Source organism: Ursus americanus, chromosome 26, assembly GCF_024610735.1.
Source record: "Ursus americanus isolate L20-20 chromosome 26, mUrsAme1.1.p, whole genome shotgun sequence".
Lineage (NCBI taxonomy): Eukaryota > Metazoa > Chordata > Mammalia > Carnivora > Ursidae > Ursus > Ursus americanus.
This window is the reverse complement of record NC_142152.1, coordinates 19,888,162-19,908,804: the sequence shown is the minus strand read 5'-3', so window position 1 is coordinate 19,908,804 and position 20,643 is coordinate 19,888,162. Positions and strand designations below refer to the sequence as shown.

The window sequence follows — 20,643 nt, the reverse complement described above, 5'->3', positions numbered from 1 at the left end:
AAGAGCATGACCTGTCGGGCTGGAGGGGCTCACTGGAAGGAAGCCAGGCGTGCTCCCGGCACGTGGACGGCTAGGGTTCCACCTGCTGTCAAATTAGCACAGTGGTAACTTCAGAAGTCTGGCATCTCACAGGCTAACCCCCGGGACACGCTGTGGCTTCCAAGGCTCGGGACGGTCACAGTGCTGGGGCCGTGCACCGTGGGAACTAAAAGGAACATAGAAGCAGGAACCTTTTGAGAACATTTGCCCTTTAATTTGCATTTAAAATCAGTTTCTTTAAATATTTTAGGTACAAGTTCTGAATAGTGAAGACAGAGCAGACGCTGCAGGCACTCAGTATCGGCCCCCGACCCTTCCCCCCACCCCACCCTCCAGGCCTTGCTTCTCCGCTCGAGATCCAACTGGGCACACGCACTACATCGGTGGCTCCTGGTGTCAAGGGTCAGCAGCCTCAGGCCTGGATGCAGCTGGATACAAAGCGATGAAGCCCAGCAGCTTTCATGACAAGATGTGTGTATTTAAACTCGCTCCAAGCAATTCCAATGATTGTGCCCAGACCCAATGGGCAACACCACCTCAGGTGACACGGCCCATTCTCCCCGCAGTGGAGTAGCAGCTTGGGGCTGGTTTCCACCACAGTCCATCCTCCCCAAGACCCTGCTCCCCCAAAGGCCATGATGCACAGAGAAACAGAGCTGCCCCTTTGGTCTGAGTGCTTACACCAATGGCATGTGAAAGCTCAAGTCAATCTGAGCCAGTCCACAGGAAGCCCCCTCCCCCATCTTACCAGGCTCCACCCCTTGTGACCATGCCCTGTCCCACTGCCAGGATGTGCTAGAATCTGCTCCCAACGACAGCCACGTGCTAGAATGGCTCCAAGCAGCCCAGAAAGGTCGGCACAACCACGGCTGTGTGTTACTGTGCCAAAGTGGAGCTGTGACAGAGTGGGCTCTGCTCCTGTCTTGTCTACAACATACCACCTTGGGGGGGGGGGGGACACTCTGACCCCCCAACAATGCCTACCCCCTCCTCCCCATATCCCCTGGCCTGTGCTTCCTGGACGAGGTAGAAGAGGCGTCCTGAAGTCCATGGCAGCGGAGCACGAACGTGTCATCTAAGCAGCACGCAGCACCTCTTGGCCTGTGGTCAACACCTCCACGCAGGTGGAATCAAGTGAGAATGCGCAAGCCAGACCAGAGGCTGCTGGGAGCCCGGGAGACACCACACCCTCCTAGGCGGCTCTGGAGCATAGGCTTTCAAAAATACAAACTTGATCACATGGTCCCCAGTGGTTTCCCTATAGAATACTGGCCCAGGGGAGAAGCAAAGTCATCTCTGCAAAAGACGAATGGGAGAAAGGCAGGAATATTAACGAGCATCCACTAAGGCTCGCTCTCCCTCAAGCCTCAAGAAGGTATTCGAGTGTTAAGAGAAGGGTGCAGAGAGGGGAGAGCCTGGCAGAATACCGAGAAAAGACCTGTGGCTGCTGGTTACGTAGTGCCCTGGTTTCCTTGCTGGAGGCCAACAACATGTGCCTGGCACCAGGCTAGCCTGGGACCCAGGAGGGGACAGGGAGAAGACTGGTGGTCAGTTCCTGCATGGTCGGTGTGAAGGGTATGTGGCTTCCTCCTAAAGGTCCAGGAGGAGGACTCTGGGATCCTCTACCGCTGCCTTGATCTTGCGGAGGAAAGTGACCGCCTCTCTGCCATCGATCAGCCGGTGATCGTAGGTCAGTGCCACATACATCATGGGCCGCACCTCCACCTGCAGAGAAGAGTGGGTGACAGGTCTGTCGGCAGCAGAGGAAGGCCCACTGAAGGTGGGGAGATGAGAAAGCAGAGCCCACAGAAAAGTTTTCGGTTCCAAAGCTTTTCCTATTGATGTTGGTTCTGAAGACTTATACTCTCAAAGACCCAGGCTTATCCTTAGTGCAAAGCTCTCCCACTCAAGAAAGCTTAACCAAGAAAATAAGTCTCTTCACAAGTGCCTTTTGAAAACATTCTTGGGCGCCTGGGTGCTCAGTCGGTTAAGTGTTCAACTCTTGATTTCGGCTCATGTCCTGACCTCAGGGTCCTAAGATCCAGCTCTCCACAGCATCAGGCTCCCCACTCAGTGGACCCCTTCCCCCCCGCCCCCTCCCAACCCCGCCACTTTGACACACGCTCACATACATGTGCTCTCAAATAAATCTTTAGAAAGAGCAAGAAAAACACTCTCTGCCCTTTCATTCATCTGTTGTCTAAAGGAAAAGTTTTCCCTTCAATTCTGGCAGCCTGAAGCTTCATCTTCAGGGTTAGAATTTTAAAAAGTAACCAGAGGTCCTCAAATTCTCTGAAATTGTATGCAAAGCTAGGTGTGTGAGCATTTTCAAGTGAGAAGACCCAGGGTTTTTGGATTCACAAGACCTAGTGACCCAAAAAGGTTCTAAATACAGGAGTCCCAGAAAATATTTTCCTACCAACATATCTTCTAGGGCCAGCTCAAGACCCTTTAACTTCGTTCCCTGAACTCCCAGGGAACTGCTAAACCTTCATACGACCTGGGAGCTCATCGATCCTCATTGCTGTCCTGTTTCCCAGGGGCAAGGACCATGTTTGCAACTGTGTCCCCACTCCCGACAGCACCTAGAGAATGGAGCTTGATGACCCCTCCTGAAGGAGGAAGCACCTCAACTCCATGGTCCTCACACTTAGTTTGTATCAGAATCACCTGCAGCTTCTTCATCAGGTCTGGGAAGGGGCCAAGAATTTGCATTTCTAAGAAGTTCCCAAACGATGCCGAACCACACACCACAATTTGAGGATCAGTGCCTTAGCTGTTAATTAGAAACTAGGAGATGGGACTTATGACTGCAATTACAGTGAATCTGTCATAATTAACAGTTAGCTTTCCCTCTCCTCATCTTCTAGCTGCTAGGACATTAGCAGTGATGGTTCCTACCTTGCCTCCCACAGCCACTGGCCTATCAAAGATGGCGTGCATGCCCAGGATGGCCGACTGAGGGGGGTTGATGATGGGTGTTCCAAAGAGAGAGCCGAAAACACCTCCGTTGCTAATGGTGAAAGTACCACCGTCCATATCTTCAATGGCAAGTTCATTCTTTCGGGCCTAAGAATAAAGATTTAAATCACTGAAATACAAGTACAACCCAGCTTTCTTCACTTACAGGGAGCCCAGAAGGCTCCTGTCTGAGATCAACAGTCCAACTTCGAGCTACTGTCCACTGCCAGAGGACAGGCACGATGCCTTGAGGACCTTCGCTTTCTCCGGCCGGCCTCCTGTGACGAGGTCTTCCGTGACGAGCACGCTGAGCGCTGCCAGATAGCTAGACTTTGGCTCCTGGGGGTGACTGCCAGCCTCGGGCTCTGCACCCCTCACCCAGCACAGCGAGGCTCCAGTTCCCCAAGCACTGCCCACTGGTGAGCCCGGCCTTCCCCAACCCCTCCTCTCTGACCTGCCCGGCAGCTGACACACATGCTACTTTCCACTTTACCTTCTCTCCCAGTTCACTGATGGTTCGCTCGATATCTGCATAATTCATAGCTTCGACGTTCCTGATGACAGGAACCACCAGACCCTGATGAGAGTGAAAAGCTGTTTTCAGTAGCAGGTTAATAGTACCCTTTATAATTATACTCCCTGATTCAAGTGGATGGTCTTCCCGCCCCACTGAGTATCTTAGGGACTCAATGTGATTAACAGAGTCTAAAATATTGAGGCTTAACAAAAGCAAGTTACTCTTTTACTAACTCCCTTCTGAAAAGACAGGACTACAGAAATGCTCTCCCCAGGGGTCTGCTTTGTCATACAAAGTGAGAGGCTAAGACCAGAGCTCCCCACCCCCTTCCCCAACATACCCGTGGGGTGGCCACCGCAACACTGATGTCAATATAATCCCTGTACACCACCTCTTTGGTTGCGTCGTCAATCACTGTGAGAGAAAACACGTATTACGCACAACTCCTCAGGCCTAGGCTAGTGCGGAAATACTTGCGTCAGCAGAGCGGAAATCCACACCGCCTGCTACGGCGTGGGCTGACCAGTGAGCATGGAAACCCCGCACCGCACGTGGCGGAGCCCTTACTCCCATGCCGACCAAATCGTGATGTCGCCCAAGTGACTCGACACACCTGTTTTCTACAGAAGGCTCAGTACACTGGCTCACACGGGACAGGTATGCACGAAGTTCTCTTTAACCTTAACAGAGAATGGCTAGGTTTAAAAAGTGCTCCCAAAAAGGGAGATTAGCAAAGGGAGGGGTGGTAGTGCCGCCCATTCCGCTGCCTACTCTCCACCAGCAGTGAGGGAAGCCTCACTCTCAGAGACTCCGGAGGAAGCAGGGTGCTGGTTAGCTGGCAAACCCGCAGCTGGAAGTCCGGGTCTGGTGCTCATGAGAAAATACAGGCTCGGCACTCTTTTCCACAGAAAGTCTATCTTGTGTTGTTAGATGCCACCGAGGGAAAGCATGTGAAGTGAGAAAGAGGCCAAAACAGCTCTGAGAAATGCCTGTATGTACAGGAGGCAGAAGAAAGGGATGGAGAGTCTATCAAAGCAGCATGAGAGGAACGGAAGGAACAAAGAGGTACACACTTGGGCAAAGCAAAGGCGGCCGCGCACCTCCCTAGAGCACACTACTCAGTGAAAAGGATTTCTAGATCTTTAGGGACCCTGGCACTGCTGAGGATTGCAAAAGTGTCACTGTCCCCTCTCCAACCTTCCAGGGAACAGAGAAGTGTCTCAATAGGAAAGAGACTGCTTGTTAGGTCAACATTTCAATGACGCAGGAGAGCAAAAACTAAGGAAAGCGAGCACCAAGTCCATGAAAGAGGGGCCAAGCCCAAGGCCTCCCGCTGAGGTCCACTGACCAGAAATCAAAGGTCACCCTGGAGCCTATGCCAAGTGGGGAAGTCAGGCCCCAAGATCCCGGGGCCCACGGGAAGGCAGGTGCTAGACAGAACATGAGCTTCCCCGCAACACGAGAAGCCCTGGGAGCTGGGCTGGCTTGGAAGCGCGTGCTGGCACAGCAGCTGCCACACTACGAACTGGGAAGAGAAACCACTCTGTCCAGCTAGTGGGGAGAAAATAATCACGACAGCATCTCAGGAAGGCGGATCAACAAACACGTGGACGAAGACACTCGTGTCCTCACAGGTATGAAATAACGCCTTGGTCTATGTGTAGGTGGTCTGCGTTCCTGCACACGCCTCCCAGGACCTCTTCGAGTCCGGCCACCGCAAACTCACCTGCATTGACCACAGGCTGCTCCTGCAAGGCGAAGGCTGAGGCCTTCACGAATGCCGACATGAAGCCTAGTTTGAGGTTATGTTTCTTCAGAAAAGCATCTTTGTGCCGAGCCCTCATCTCCTGGATGTTACTGTAGAAACACATTACAGAACAAAGTGACCACAAAGCCTTTAATCTACCTTTCACTCCAGTTTCTAACTCCACTCCACAATTGGGTAAGCACTTTTCCCTTACTCTGGACCATCGACCGGAAGTCCACGTTTTGAAATAGTCCAGCAGAGGTCAATACAATAACCTCGTTTCTTTACAAAACCTGGAATCAAAGGAATTGGGTCCAATCAGTCTTTCGGGTAGGCTGAGCCCCTTACAGGGGGCTCTAGTTTAGAAATCACAGAATTCAGTGACCGATATTATGAACAAGAGATCACACAGCATACTAACATCCTTGCCTGGAGGAAAAAGTGATTTCTAGCTACCCTAAAATCATGAGCTTTCTACTCTGAAGAAAAATTATTTTAAGCATAACAAAGTCTACAAGATAACAACATTCTTTATATTTTTTGTTAGAATTATGTCCAAAAAACCCACCAAAGTTCATTAGGACTTCCTTGTGACATTATTCCTATCTTCTAATTAGTGAAAACAAAAACTTGAGTGTTTGGGCTCCATGTGAGCAAAAACATCCATGACAATATATGGTCAGGTATAGATCAGCTTTCTTTTAGGCTCATAGGAAAGTCAACAGACTCCCCATCTCCGCAGGGGTAGCAATTCCAGATACTTGCTCCTTCAAACAGGTGCTAACACCCACCACACGTAAGGGCCAAGGCTGGGCATCAATATAATAAAGACACAGTCCTTGCCCTTAATATCAGCTTACTGGATGTGGTTTCCTTGGGTATTTAGAAAGATGGACATGTGTGGACCTAAGCTTTTGAAGTACAAGCAGCTGGGCCTTCTGGGAAGTCTGCGACATGAACAGCCTTTGTTCATTTAGGACTGGTTTTCCAGAGATGCCACACGCTGCAGTGAGCGGGAAATGGCTTTCCCATCATTTTGCTGCAGAAACCTCAGTATTTATCGGAATACAGTTCTGTGATGGAAATTGAATTTAACTTTATCTCAGACCCAAATGCTCAGTTTTCCCTTTCTCCCCATAATGGCCTAATCTGACATTAACATGAAAGAGAAGATGGTATAAGTTTAACCCCCCCTTCAGACCGTTTGTCTTTGAAAAAGGAAGTTTTCCGGGGGGGGGGGGGGCACTGATGAGGTTTAAATGTTTGTTTTCCTGAGTCTAACCTTATTTAGTGCTAGGATTACCACCCTAAAGACATTACTGGTTCCCAAGACACAAGAGCCGCCGAAGAGGGAAAGAGATGTGATAAACATCTCTGCTCTCAAACCTGCCCAAATGCTATTGTCTGGTCATTAAGTAGTTTCTATTTCAGAGCTCTGCCCTTGGAGGCAGGGCCTGGGACAACAGGGCAGAGGAGAAGGTCTCAGGAAGGCCCCTTATGGGTAGCTGATCACCACAAGACCCAGGGGCACTCGATCCAAACCGCATTAGCGACTACAGTGAGACCCCAGGCCATCGTTAAGTGACACCTCGATTAGCTGCTGAAAGGAGACTCAGCTACTGCACTCACCTTCCAATCAAAGCTGTTGGGCCAACTGCATCTTCCAAGGCCACAAATATTTACATGTTTTGTCTTAAGGAATTAGGTAGAATTTCAAAGTCCAATTCAATTTGTGTACCATTTGGCCCTAATGCACTGAAACCTAAGCTGCAGCTTTGTGATTCATTAGTCAAGGTCCTTCCCTATGTCCTACAGATGGGAAGGAGAGAAATCTTCGGCTTGAATGACATCCAGTCTTTTTAGGAAGCTTCACAACAGCATGGATGACATCTAGTGAACAGGCCAGAGCCCTACTCTGGGAGCAATGCCACAGAGCATGGTCCAGAAACCACTCCCTTCTCTACGCTTCTCAGGTCCCTTCCAAAAGAAAACAAACTTCCCTAATGAAGTAGGTTAGCAGACTAAACACTAAGAAAAAGAAGCAAAGGAATGACCTGAAGACTTCATGATTTACCTCCCGAATTAGATCTAAACTTTTTTTTTTTTAAAGATTTTATTTATTTATTTATTTGACAAAGATAGACAGCCAGCGAGAGAGGGAACACAAGCAGGGGGAATGGGAGAGGAAGAAGCAGGCTCCCAGTGGAGGAGCCTGATGTGGGGCTCGATCCCAGAATGCCAGAATCACGCCCTGAGCCGAAGGCAGACGCTTAACGACTGAGCCACCCCGGCGCCCCTAGATCTAAACTCTTATCCCTGGCATTCAAAACATTCTGCAGGATGGATCCAACTTTCTTCCCGTTCTTTCCCACATATTCCCCACAGCAGATAGTTCTCAGATGTGTCCTGTACTTTCCAGTCTGTGTCAGCTCCAGGTTATTTACATCGTCTGGAATGCCAATTCCCCACAATGCTACCTGTCAAAATGCTAGTCGATCTTAAGGCCTATTAAAAAATCTCTTTCCTCCAGGAAACACTGCAGGACCTTGCCCTCCCCACCTCTGTTGTCTCAAAAAAAAAAAAAAAAAAAAAAAAAAAAGATCATTCTCTCCACTTTATATTTTGTACCCTTCTGATACTTCTTTTTCTAGATTTTACTTTGTGTGTTTTTTTAAAAGATTTATTTTAGAGAGAAAGAGAGCATGCATGGGGGGTGGGTGGGAGTGTGGGAGAGAAAGAATCCCAAGCTGACTCCCTGCTGAGCCCGACACAGGCAGATCCCTGAGGTCCTGAGCCGAAATCAAGAGTCACTCAACCGAGCCACCCAAATGCCCCTTCCTTTGTGTTTATCCCATCAGAGGGGGAGCTCTAGAAAGGTGGTGCTCTTTTCACTTCTCTCTGTATGCCCCTCAAATAGAGTACAGCATCCTGTACACAGTAAGCGCTCAAACACTGCAGAACTGAACTACATTCTCTCCCCCACGGTGCTGACACTTGTACATGTCAAACCCTAAAGAAAATGGGTGAGTCAACAGCCAGCTCACCCTAGAAATGCATGTACTCAATTTGCCCCTTTGGTTATACATCCTGAGGTTTTTACTGAAAAACAACTTGCTTTCCATTTCATTATCACAGCTGGAAAAGGTGAAAGCTAGGACAAGCCAGTGCTTTTCCACCACCCAAATCTGCTTAGGAACACAACTCAGGAGCAGTCGCTGTGAGAAAGCAGCAGGGTACTGGGCTCTGTGCAGTCGAGTGGTTCTCCATTCCAAGGGTAGGCCCGGCTGCCCTGTCTCTACTTGGCGACTCGACACGACTCATCAGAGTTTAACATCATTACCGGCCTCATGTATGAGACATCACAAGATTCAGGTACAAGGCTAAGTTTTTTAAGTTACAGAGGCAGCAATTAGAGAATGAATCCCACGGTCACTCGTTTCAGTCAACAAGCAGTGCAAAGAAGTAGCTCCTCTTGCTGTTAGTTTCGGAATCAGCACTAGGAAGGGGCTGGGGCAAGTTCAGGTGTTCTCCAAGGAAAAGGGCGCGGGGAGTAAGAGGCCCGGAGCTCTCACCTCATGTCGATCTCGTTGAAGGTCGTGAGCATCGCACACGTGTTCTGGGCCTCCTTCAGACGCTGGGCGATGCGCTGCCGCATCCTGTTCATCTTCTCCTGGAAGGAGGACAAGCGGTGAGAGCCCGGGCTCTCCGGATCAAGCCCTCCCCACTCAGCCCAGGGGGCACTCAGCTTGCAAGGACCCATGTGTCAAGCACTAGGATAGCTAAGTCCAACAAGAGCTCCAGGCTCTCTTTCCCGTGGTGGCCTTGCTCCCCTGGGCGAGAACAAGGAGAGCCAGACAAAAACTATTCACTCGGATGTGCCTGAGTTTGACCAAGGATGGAAGTTCAGGAAATGGTTTGATTTAAAAATCAGAATCAATTTATGAAGGAAGAGTGTGGCGTAGGGCTAGTCGGGCCAAGAAGCACTACAGATTTCTGGGGATACAGACTTGCACGAGAACAGCTACTTGTGGAATGGAAACTCACCACAACCAACTTTTGAGGCTACAGTACCTTTAGGAGGTCTTCTCAGGCAGAGGAGCCCACGCTCCTGACCACGCGCTTCCTTGAGGTTCTACCCCAGCCCCTGCCAGCTACTGCGACTACGTAGCCCCCAGCGAAGTATCCCGGAAGGCCAGGAGCGGGGCTCAGTAAAACCATTTCTCTGCAGTGATTTACCGTGGGAGGGAGGGGTACGTTATTAAGCTCCCACCCCTCGCCCATCTCACTCAGCCAGGGCAGGCCAGTGGTAGCACGGCACAGTGGGAAAAGCCACTGAACACAGTGGACTTCGGGTTCTAGTCTCCTCACACGACAAGTATGTGACTATCAACAAGCCACTTCCTAAACTCGGTTTCCATGAACTGCCAGCAATTCAAAGGTAGGCACCACAATGCCCACACTCCACTAATCTCAACACTGTCTCCTCGGTCTCTTCCTGGAAGCGGTCTCCAGAGGCTTACCCGATGTTCTGAGCGCAGACCCTTGCCAGCTCCTGGCTCGGCTACTGGAGGGGCAGCAGCGGGTTTCACTGCAGACACTGCAAATGAGGAGAAAGTACAGCTGCATCAGAAAATCAGAGACACAGCAGCTCTTCCGGCCCATGGGTCCCGTCCCCGTGCTCTCATAAAACCACCTTTTCGCACCAAAAAAAAAAAAAAAAAAAAGAAAACCAGAGAAACATCTGCTAAGTGCCACTGCTTTCATACTGTACTGTTGCTTAATTCTTACGACATTCTGAGGTGTACTAGTACCATTCCCAGTTCACAAATGAACGATCTGCTCAGAGAAGTTAAGTAACTGAAGTCACAGAGCTGTAAACAGAAAGCTGGGCTCCAAACCCAAGCCTTCTGCTCCAACGTCTAGAGTTCCTTCTACAAAGCAGCCAGTGGAGCCCGTTCAGAGCCACGATGAGTCTCAGATTCTGCCCTGTGAGGGAACATGGCATTGGAGGAGATGTTCTTCTCCTACACAGAGACACGCGGGGGGGTGGAGGCGTACCCGGTTTGCTAGCAAGAGGCTGGGAGGGCGAGGGCATTGGTGGCATCTGAGTGGGTATGGATGCTGCAGGGGGAGGAGGAACTGCTGATACTGGAGGCTCTGCTTTCGGGGCTGCAGCAGGAGCTTCGGCTGGCTTGGCCTTCGCAGGAGCAGCTGGAAAACAAGAAAAACAGAGGCCATTGGCACTGTCTGGAATGAAAAACAACCAAATTACAGATACTAAGCAAGACTTACCAGCAAAAGCTCTACCTCCAATGACCAGACAAATGCTAACTGGCTACATACAAGGCACTAGGAAATGCACACAATGACAGAAGGCGCTATCCTTCCATCCCTGGGGCTCCTAGATGTCCTCCATTACGTGACTTCATTCAGCTGCGTCCCTGATTTCACAAATACCGACTGATGACCAAATTTAGCAAGTACTTTCAAAGCACCTACTAAGCCCATGGCAACGTAAACTTCCAAGCAAAAGAAACCCAGGCAATTGAAGATGTTGACACACACACACGAACGTAACACACTTCTAGTGATGCGAGCATGGACAGTCTTGTCTTCTATTTTAACATCACGTGCGGAAGAATACTCTTTAGTAAAAAATAAAAGTTTAATCAAAGGCTCAGACTTAAAGAGTTCCAAGCATTTCATCTAGCATAATGCTCATAAACCACAACTTTAAATTAGATGTTTATTTTATCTACCTGTACATACCTGGTTTCATATTTAAACTAGAAGAACATTCTTTTTAAGGAATGATCAGAAGATGAAAGAACGGATGTTCTCTAGCCTTCTACTGCCGCACACTATTTCCATTCTGGGTTCTGGTCTTACCCTGCTCAATCTCAAGGATGCAATCTACTCGCTCTCTCCTTAACTATTTTGATAAGGAGAAACAAACAGACTGTTACAGCATTAAACTAAGAATCAGAAAAAGTTCTTTTCTTTTCTAATCTCTCATACTGACCATAAGGTGCCCTACAAATTCATTTCCTTATTTCTCACTTCTTCCCAAGAGAAAGTGCAACCTTCTTTAGAAATGTTAGGAGAATAGATGTGGGGGGGGGGGGTGGAAACAACACACTGAATTCTCCAGAAGAGACACACCATGAAATATTGCTTCTTCTCACTTTAGAACAGTGGCTCTCAGGAAGCCTGAGTGGCTCAGTCAGTTGAGCATCTGCCTTCAACTCAGGTCATGATCTCCAGGTCTTGGGATCAAGCCCCATGTTGGGCTCCCTGCTCAGTGGGGAGTCTGCTTCTCCCTTTCTCTCTGCCCCTCCCCCTCCCCCAGCTTGTAATCGCTCTCAAATGAATAAATAAAATCTTTTAAAAAAAAAAAAAAAAAAGAAAAAAAAAGAATAATGGCTCTCAGCCCTGGTTGTCTATCAGAATCACTTGGAGAGCATTAAAAACAAAAAAACAAACAAACAAAAAACCAGACTATGATAACCAGGATCTGATAACCCCAGACTTAATGTATCAGAATCCCTGGGCCATGGGGTCTAGGCATTTGTGATTTTTTTTAATTTTTAATTTTTTTAAATTTTTTTATTGAGAGAGATATGTGCAAGGGCCGGGGCGGGGGGGAGGGGATGGGGAGAGAGAGAATCTTAAGCAGTCTCCATGCCCAAGGCAGGGCCCGATCTCAGGACCCTGGAATCATGACCTGAGCAGAAATCAAAGAGTTGGTCTAGTAACCATCAGAGACATCCAGGTTCCCCGCATGTTATTTTTAAGGCCCCCATCAGATTCTGATGCCAGGGCTGAGGAGGGGAAGAAAACAAAACAAAACAAACACTATCTTTAAAATCTTCTTCATTCTATCATTAAGAAAAGGTCCAACATAAGAAATATATGTGGAAAGAATAGAGCTATTATGAGGTTTTCTGTTTTAAATACCATTTTCTTTTAGAACTTGGCATTTAAAGTACCCACTACATAAATATCACCTGTCTTAGTCCCTCAACTAACAGCAGCTGGAACACTAAACATTCTTTCAGGTATCAAGGAATTAGTACATTATGCTCAGCCCAATTCCAAGGGGGAACACTGGAGACCTTGACAACCAGGAGAACTTCTTTACCGCCAGTTTTCCTGAGTGTGAAAAGAGGAGTGCCTCCTTCTACTTTTCCCCCATCAGGTACCAAAAGAGCTTCAATCACGCCATTTGCTGGTGATGGAACCTGTACAGATGTCTGGAAAACAAGGGCAGAGGGAGAAAGAGTCCAAATTTTTACTCGGCTTTAGAGAATTGTCTAGAATCTCAAATATGAGTCACAACAGTCACAACACAGATATACTAGACTCTGCTTATAGAAACACCAAGGCCACACTCTCGGAGTAATGAAGAGTCAATGCTATTGTGAAGATTCACCCTTTGTCCTTTCTCAGAAACATTAAAGTGATGTTCAGTTAATGTGTTTCCAAGTGATACACAAAAAACAAACTGAAACAGTTCATGCACACGCACACATACACGCAAGCACGCAGGCACGCACACAGGCACAGGCTACGAGACCAATGCTACTAAAGTACCTAACACATACACTGAGAACAATCCAAAATTAAAATTTTAAAGCTTTTTCTTTTTAATGAGCTATCCCAACACTTTTACAACTGAGGTTAGAGCAAGTTAAAAATTATCTTTAAACAGTTAAGTCCCTGTTTTTTTGAATTAGGTTAAAAATAACCAAGGGGAGACCATGAAAAATTACACTAATATAGGACAAGCCTACCTTGTCAGTTTCAATCTCGCAAACCACTTCATCTTCTGCAACGGTGTCTCCAACAGCTGAAAAGACAAAGTCTACCTGTTAAGGAGGGGGAGGACCCCAGTAGCCACAAGATCCCTTTTGACAGGTATGTTACAAGACCCCTTTCCTACAGGGCCAGGAAAAATTACATTGTGTGTAAAGAGAAGGGAGGAACCTGATTATTGGGGCAGGGAGAGGGGGGTCGGTGATGACAACTTTATGAAGTATTTAAACTTAAGAAGCAGGGCCTGAAATCTTACCTTTCTCCCACCTGACATCTCCCTCTGTGACAGATTCTGCGAATGCTGGGGTTTTGACTGTAATCACATCATCCTCTAGGAAAAAAAACAAAAAAGAAAATCACATGTAGTCTGTATTTTTCCTTTTTAATTAAACTGTCAGCTGCTGCTCTTCCCACTAAAACGCCATTCCCAAGAAGGCAGGGAACTGAAGGCAGGTACTTACTGCATACAGCTGTAGTTCTGAAGAAGCGAACATTGAAGACACTACTGTTGTTAATACTACAGAAAAAAACATAAAAAAAGTAAACTCCTTCAGCAGGTGAACCACTCGCATTGCAGTCTAGACAAGGGACCATGGACCACTCTCCCTTTAAATCAGTGATTCTCAGCCAGGGGTGCCCATGAGTGTCACCTGGGGGAACTTTTTCAGAGCATCCATATGCAGGCCCCATCCCCAGAGATTTCGACTCAGCAGGTCTGCAGCAAAGCCTGCCACACGGGTACCCTAAGCAGTAAACTCCTTGGGTGAGTCCAGAACCCTGTGCTCAGTGAAATGCCAGCTCCCACAAAACAGAGACTTTCATTTGGTTCAGTGAAGAAAAAGATAAGCATCTCGGTCCTTTGCACACCCACCAAAAGGAATTAGCTTCCCGATTAGGTTTTTTCTAGACAAAATCCAAGGACAATAAACTGGGTACCCCCGCAGTACCTGCCATTGTGCCACAAACAATGAAGTTTCTGTCTGCAGATTACAGACGGAGATCAGAGAAGGCAGCAAGAGGAGACAGTTAACTTGGAATTAAAACAAGATGTTATGGGCTAGGGGGTAAAGAGGGGGCAGAACCATCAAAAAAACCCTCCCGTATCTCCTAGCTGGTTCTCTTGCTAGGAAGCAGCACATTGGTCCATTCTGGACTCATTCAAGAGGAACTTCAAAAGACCAAGGTATTTTCTGAGAGGACACTAATTTCAAATAATGTAAACTAGAGAATGATACCACTTTGTATGCTCAAATCCATTAATAGTGGTTAACTCTGGAGAGTGGGAGACGTAGAGATATACAGTATCTACGGTTATCTGTTATATACATACACATTTTGGGAGAGTGATCTGGACCAATGGGGACTTTCACTTTCTACACTTCAGGATTCTGAATATTGTACAACAAGCACCTTTATAATACAGAAGTAAAACAGATTTAAGTTGCCATTTGATATTTTTACTTTTGTAATGTCAAAGTGACTATAAGATCTATTTAAAAATCAAGGGGAAAAATGTACATTTTTTTTTTTAAAGCACAAAATATAAAGTGATCTGTATCAAGTTTATAACCATGTGTTAAGCGTTCCTGGACAAGAACCTGTGGGTAATTTGCAATTGCAGAGACCACTCTGTGAGGACACTCAGGAACCTGGGGCACTGGCTGTCCCTAGGAAGAGGAACCTGGGGTCACTGCAGGACAAGTGTAAAGTCTCTTTTTACTTTTGAATCATGAAAAACCAAAATGTTTTATAATAAAAGGTTGGTTTTTTTTTTTTTTTTTAAGATTTTTTTATTTATTTATGTGACAGAGATACAGCCAGCGAGAGAGGGAACACAGCAGGGGAGTGGGAGAGGAAGCAGCAGGCTCCCAGCGGAGGAGCCCGATGTGGGACTCGATCCCAGAATGCCGGGATCACGCCCTGAGCCGAAGGCAGACGCTTAATGACTGCGCTACCCAGGAGCCCCTATAATAAAAGGTTTTTTAAAATAAAGTGGGTACTTTATTAGATTAGGGTGATCTCACCCCACGGTTTAGGGTATTTTTTTTAAAACAAATAATTTACTGGGGTACCTGGGTGGCTCAGTAAGTTAAGGGTCTGACTTTGACTCCGGTCTTGATCTCAGGGTCCTGGGATCAGTGGGGAGTCTGCTTGTCCCTCTCCCTCTCCTTCTGCCCCTCCCTCCCATTCATGCTCGAGCTCTCGCTCTGATAAAAATCCTTAAAAAAATAATCTACTTTTAAATACTTATTTGTTGTATTTATTGCATCAAAATTTGCGGTTGTTCCAGTTTTCATTTAAGCTGCAGATGAGCAGCACATTCTGAATCGCTCTAAGTAATTAAGTTACAAAAGTAACTTGTGGGATATTTGGAAACAGCAAAAAAACATGATTATACTGTACAGTAAAAAACAATCATTTTATAACCTGTTTCCCCACTTATCATAGTGTGAACATGTTAACACGACATAGCTTAATCAATCCCCTGTTGTTTGGCCATTTTGAGAGAAATCTGGGCATACCACGAGTTGCTCCGTATAGATTCTTAGCAATGGAATTGCTAGATCAAAAAATACACATAGTTCAAGATTCATGAATGCTAACTGCCCTCCAAAAACTAACTCAAATTCATACTTCTAGTACGAAGTGCATCATTTTCTCAGTTGAAAAGACAATCCCATTGTGACGCACAGTGAAGGAACTACTCTGGTGACCCTTCATTTTGAAGATTCTCCCTTTGCAGAACACAGCTTGACAGCTGTTGAACAGATAACTAGAGAGCACCCTCTCACCACCACCCTGAAAATACTTGGAATGCAAAGTAGCATGAAGCAACACTCATGAGCAGAAGTTAATCTGAAACACACATGGGTGGCCTTTCTCCAAACTCTATTACGCAATAACATTCCCTCTGAAGTAGTCAAAGTCCCAGGACTCAACTGACTCATCTTTTGCTTTTACTGTTTCCAAAATGACTGACTATGCTACCAAGAGGATGCTCTAAACCTCCACAAAGGTAACCTCCAGCCCTTCGGCTGCACTTGGATCCAACCAGAATACTCGTGAGTAACCTTCTCGATCTATTCCCGTAAAGAGAGGGTTCCGACGTCACTTTCATTACAATCTAAACACCTGAGGACAAGCACACTCCAGGGCCAGCACCTGACATGGGGCTGAAGCTCCAGGTACATCACATGTCATAAATCAACATCAAGGTTAGGTCTAGAGACTCAACATAAGCACCTTGATTATCTAGGCCTGGAAGCCAGTGAAGAAAGCAGGTGGTCAAATTTAGAACTGGTGTCTTAAATACCCCATGGCCACACATCTGTGCTCCCCAGTGATACTTACACAATCTTCCCGCTGTCAGGGTAACCTGGTCCCTGACATAAGGAGACCCCTGCAAGAAACAAAACAACTCTTAACCAACAACTCTTATACAGGATACCTGCTGGGAACGGCAAAGACTAACTCTGACATAGAGCAAGATCAAATGTAGGCAACAATACAATCCTTATTACCGAGTCCTGCTTCTCAATGGCAGAGAACAGGTATGTTGGGTTGAGAATGGGTAGGTGTTTGAAAAAAGGGGAGAATTCTAAGGGCAAAGCCTGAAGTAGTTTTATCACCTTATTTACCTTAAAATTCGTAAACTGTCATTATCTCTATGTTTTCATAATAAAACCTCCCTACTCCCCCAAGTGTTCAAATATAACTGAAGCTTGAGAAAGACCCACCATGGCTTATCCTGTGACCACACATAGCCTAATCTGAGAAGCAGTGGGCATGTTTGGTCTGGGTTTCTGTTTCCCTGGTTACTTAAAAATGCACTGAACTGGAAGTCTTACTGAATAAACCCTAGTAGCAAAGACGGGGCCACTTTAAGCTCAGGGTCTCCAGTTTGCCCCGGTACTGAGCAAACCATTGTCCCTCCTCTCAGTTTACTGCCCTCCCAGAAGCTCTCTGAGGTCTTCCCCTCTGGTCAAACTCAGCAAGGTGGGAGCACCTTTCTGCCCCACCAAATGTCCTTATCACAGATAACTGCATTTCCCCCAACTGACAACTAATTACAACTAACAACAGCTGCCGCCTCACCTGGACATATTCTTTCAGGGGTCTTTTTTTCAGATCTATTAGCAGCTCTTTCTAAATAAACCATGGGCTCAGGAAACACCAGAGGAGAAACAGCTTGTGCCTCCTCCTCCCAAAAGTCTCCAGGATTCAGAGTCAAGTAAATCCCTTCGATGTCCAGCAGTCAAAGCCTCTGCAGTACAAATCCCAAGTACAGCGTACATTTGAGCTACAACAGCCAGCAGCCCACACTGGTTTTCGAACCGAGTCCAATTGGGAGTTCATCCTACAGCAATTCTCATTTGTACAGTGCTTTAGCGTTTATAAAAAGCTTTCACATAATGACCTCATTTTGATTTTCACGTCTCACAACTCCCTAAAGTAGAACGACCATCTGCTATTATTCCCACTTTTTACATAAGTAGGGCTTCTGGAGGTTCAGGGGACTAGCCCAAGGTGAAGCCCTGAGCCACAATGCAAACCCCAAGTACAAGGTTCTTTCCATTGTCCTGCTGATCTCTAAGTGGGAAAAATGTTTACATTTAGGATTCCTGGTTTAAAAGAATGTTTGTTATTGAGAGTCCACTACGAGCGTACACTCTACGAGGTGCCTATGTTCTCATGACTCTTAGAATAAAGTCCAAAAACTTTACACAGTCTTGTACTGTCCAGCCCTCCCTGTATTTCCAGCCAGACAGGCTTCCTTTCTATTTCTATGACCGGTCAAGTCCCTTCCTGACTGACAACCTTTGCACAAGCAATTCCCTTCGCCTGGAATATTGTTCTCTTGGCCAACTGCTATGTATTCTTAAAGACTTGGCTTAATGTCACTTTTTCAGGGAAGCCTTTACTGACGTTCTCACCACTCTCTCCACCCTCCCAAGATGGGCTACATCCCACCGTTTTATTATACCCTGCACTTCTCGCTCGGTCATCACAATGTGACTGTGGCCTTACGTGTGCATAAATGTGTATCTGCTGTCTCTCCAGCTAGCCCATAAGATGCTGGAGGGTAGCGACCATCTGTATCCCGGTCACCTAGCACAGTGCCAGGAACGCAGGAATAACTTAAACGATCTGTTGAGGACATGAGTAAACGACAACATGGTGGGTTAAGAGCTTAGGTTGAGAAGTCTGGGAGACCTGACTTGACTAAGAGGTGACTTGTGTGACCTTGGTCAAGGCCTTTCTTGCCTTTGGGTCATGCATTTGTAAAAGAGAGAATACCTCTCATTGTTTCTTGATGATTAACTGCAAAATGCATGAGAAAGCACTCCAAACCATGCTTGGCCCACAGAAAGCTCACAGCAGGATCCCTCATTCAACAAATACTTACGCCAGGCATAGAAAAAATTGGGATAAAACCTAAATTCCTTCCAATAGTCTCTACACCATCTTCTATCTCATGTCATTCCTTCCTTCAACCAAAATTCTCTGGCTAAATCACCTTTTTTTCTAGTTTCAAACCACTGTCAAGCTCTTCCCTTCCTCAGGGACTCTGTACATGGCTATTCTCTTTCCTTTTCCTGCTCTTCACTGAACTCGCCTCTGTCACATCCTCTGGGTTGCAGCTTTATGATGTCCCCTACTAAAAAGAGCCCTTCTGTCCACCTTCATTTGTCTCCTTCTCAACACTTAACCAAAATTCACGATGCCTCATTTGCTTAGCAATTTACACTTTGTCCTTCCCGCTAGACCGTAAGCTCCAGGAGGGTAAAAACTATTAACGGCTGCATTCCTACTGAGCGCCTAGGACTGTGCCCGACAGACAGCAGAAACTCGGTAACTATGTGCAAGTGAATAAACGACAGTTGTTATTAAATAGCACTTTGTTTCGCTCCACAACATGTGGAGAAACACAGGCACCCCGGTTTCCTCCCATACTGCTCTCTGCCCAGGAGGAGAGCATGTTAGGTGACGGCAAGGGCACAACTTACCAGGCAGGGAACGTCTCCCTAGCGGGCAGTTCCCCTGTTGAGAAAGAAGACATTATCGACGTCACCCATGATGAAAGGAGGGAAGAAACAGCTTTTTAAGTACACACGCAAAGCTGTCCAGGTGCTAGTGACAGGTGAATCTCGTGACCCCGAAAGGCAAATGCAACAGCCAGGGCTCTCAGTCCCGGTCGGCACCCTGGGCCTGCCAAACTACCTCAACTTCCCATTGGGGCTGACACCCAGTAACGGGAGAGTGGGGGCGGGCCCCGATCCCGTCGGGGGACTCCACGGCGCCTCCTCCCCAACTCGGAGTCTCGTGTCCGGACGGGCGCGGCTCTGGGCGGCTCCTCCGCCCAGGCGCGGAGGGTGGGGCCCAGCAGGGGACGGGGCGCCGGCTACCTCGGGGAGGCGGGGAGCTGCTGGGCTCTGCAAGACGACCCCGAGAGCCACGGCGGCCCCGGACCGCCCAGCCCGCGGCCTCCGCGTCCCGGTGCCCTTGGTGCCCGGCTTGACCGGAGCGCCGCGCCCCAGCTCCCCAAGCTGCCCCTCTACCCGCCGGCGGGTTTCTCATCCGCCGGGCCCGGCCCGGCCGGACCGTACCTTCTGGAAGGCAGAGAGCGAGCGGCTGAACGCCCGAGACACGCAGCGGGACCGGGACAGCATCGCGGCGGTGGCGGAGCCGAGGGCGGGCGGACACCGGATATAGGGCCCGGCAACAACCGGAAGCGGGGCGGGCCGCGGCACCCGCCGCGCGGGGAGGGGTGTTCGGAGCGAACCACTGGCGGGGGGGGGGAGAGAACCGACAGGCGGCGCGAACCGGTACCGCCTCAGCACAGCGATCTGCGCCGTGGTGCCCACGGCGGTGGGGGCGCTCTCGGAGCCCGCTGCGCTGCCTGCCGGCCTGGGCGGGGGCTCCCGGGGGTGCCTACGATCGTCCAGAGACCAGGCCGCCCTTGGGGTCCCACCCCTGCACCTTTCCGCAGAGCTGGCCCTGAGATTGGCGCCGGTCTCTTTCTGGGACCCCGAGACACCGCGCCTTCCCACCTCCGCACTACCGGAAAAGAGCGGGAGGCTGGCACGGGCTTTGAACTCGGACCTTGGCAGACGTGCCTGCCTGATCTTACACGTGGGTGGCCTCGGGCAGGTGACGTTGCTTCCCTGAGCCAGCAGTTACTCAAATACATAAAAAAAAGCAAGAGTCAGTTCCCTGCCTCTCTAACTCCAGAACAAAGAAACAGCCCAGAGGAACCTCTGAAGGGTTCCCATTGCCCTTTTACCAGACGAAGATCACCAAGTAGCCTTACTTTTGAAAGGACACCTCCTGATCTCCCCTAGTCCTACTCACACTCTCTACAGCCAAGCTAATTGTTCCCCATACCTCCTGTGTATTTTGGAGGTGGTTTATTAGTCTATCCCTAGAATATAAACGACTAAATTAGGGACCTTGTCTGTCTTGTTCACAGCACTTAGAACAGTGATTGGCATAGGTAGGTAAGTGTGTAATAACCATTCCACCTGATACCTTCAAAGTGAAAGCACAAAGGTTCCCCTCCCCC

The 20,643-nt window shown here is 48.1% G+C and overlaps 1 protein-coding gene across 1 annotated transcript; it reads right to left on the bottom strand.

The window, feature by feature from the left end:
- Positions 1-229: 229 nt before the first annotated feature.
- Positions 230-19,819, bottom strand: DLST (dihydrolipoamide S-succinyltransferase). Its single transcript, XM_045807808.2, has 15 exons — positions 19,688-19,819; positions 19,088-19,121; positions 16,431-16,479; positions 13,541-13,596; positions 13,336-13,410; positions 13,058-13,113; positions 12,406-12,517; positions 10,323-10,475; positions 9,785-9,861; positions 8,837-8,934; positions 5,244-5,374; positions 3,858-3,931; positions 3,494-3,577; positions 2,941-3,108; positions 230-1,764 (listed from the first exon to the last, which is right to left on the bottom strand). The coding sequence occupies exons 1-15, from the start codon at positions 19,748-19,750 to the stop codon at positions 1,630-1,632; spliced, it is 1,365 nt and encodes a 454-aa protein (XP_045663764.2). The 5' UTR covers positions 19,751-19,819; the 3' UTR covers positions 230-1,629.
- Positions 19,820-20,643: the final 824 nt, after the last annotated feature.

Bases quoted from the DNA above. Each gene is read 5' to 3' on its own strand.
- DLST (XM_045807808.2), bottom strand. From the start codon at position 19,750: ATGCTGTCCCGGTCCCGCTGCGTGTCTCGGGCGTTCAGCCGCTCGCTC. The intron at 13,411-13,540 runs GTAAGTACCTGC...TTTTTTTCCTAG, and splicing joins CAGAACTACAGCTGTATGCA to AGGATGATGTGATTACAGTC. The intron at 1,765-2,940 runs GTAGGAACCATC...TCTTCTCTGCAG, and splicing joins CAGTGGCTGTGGGAGGCAAG to GTGGAGGTGCGGCCCATGAT.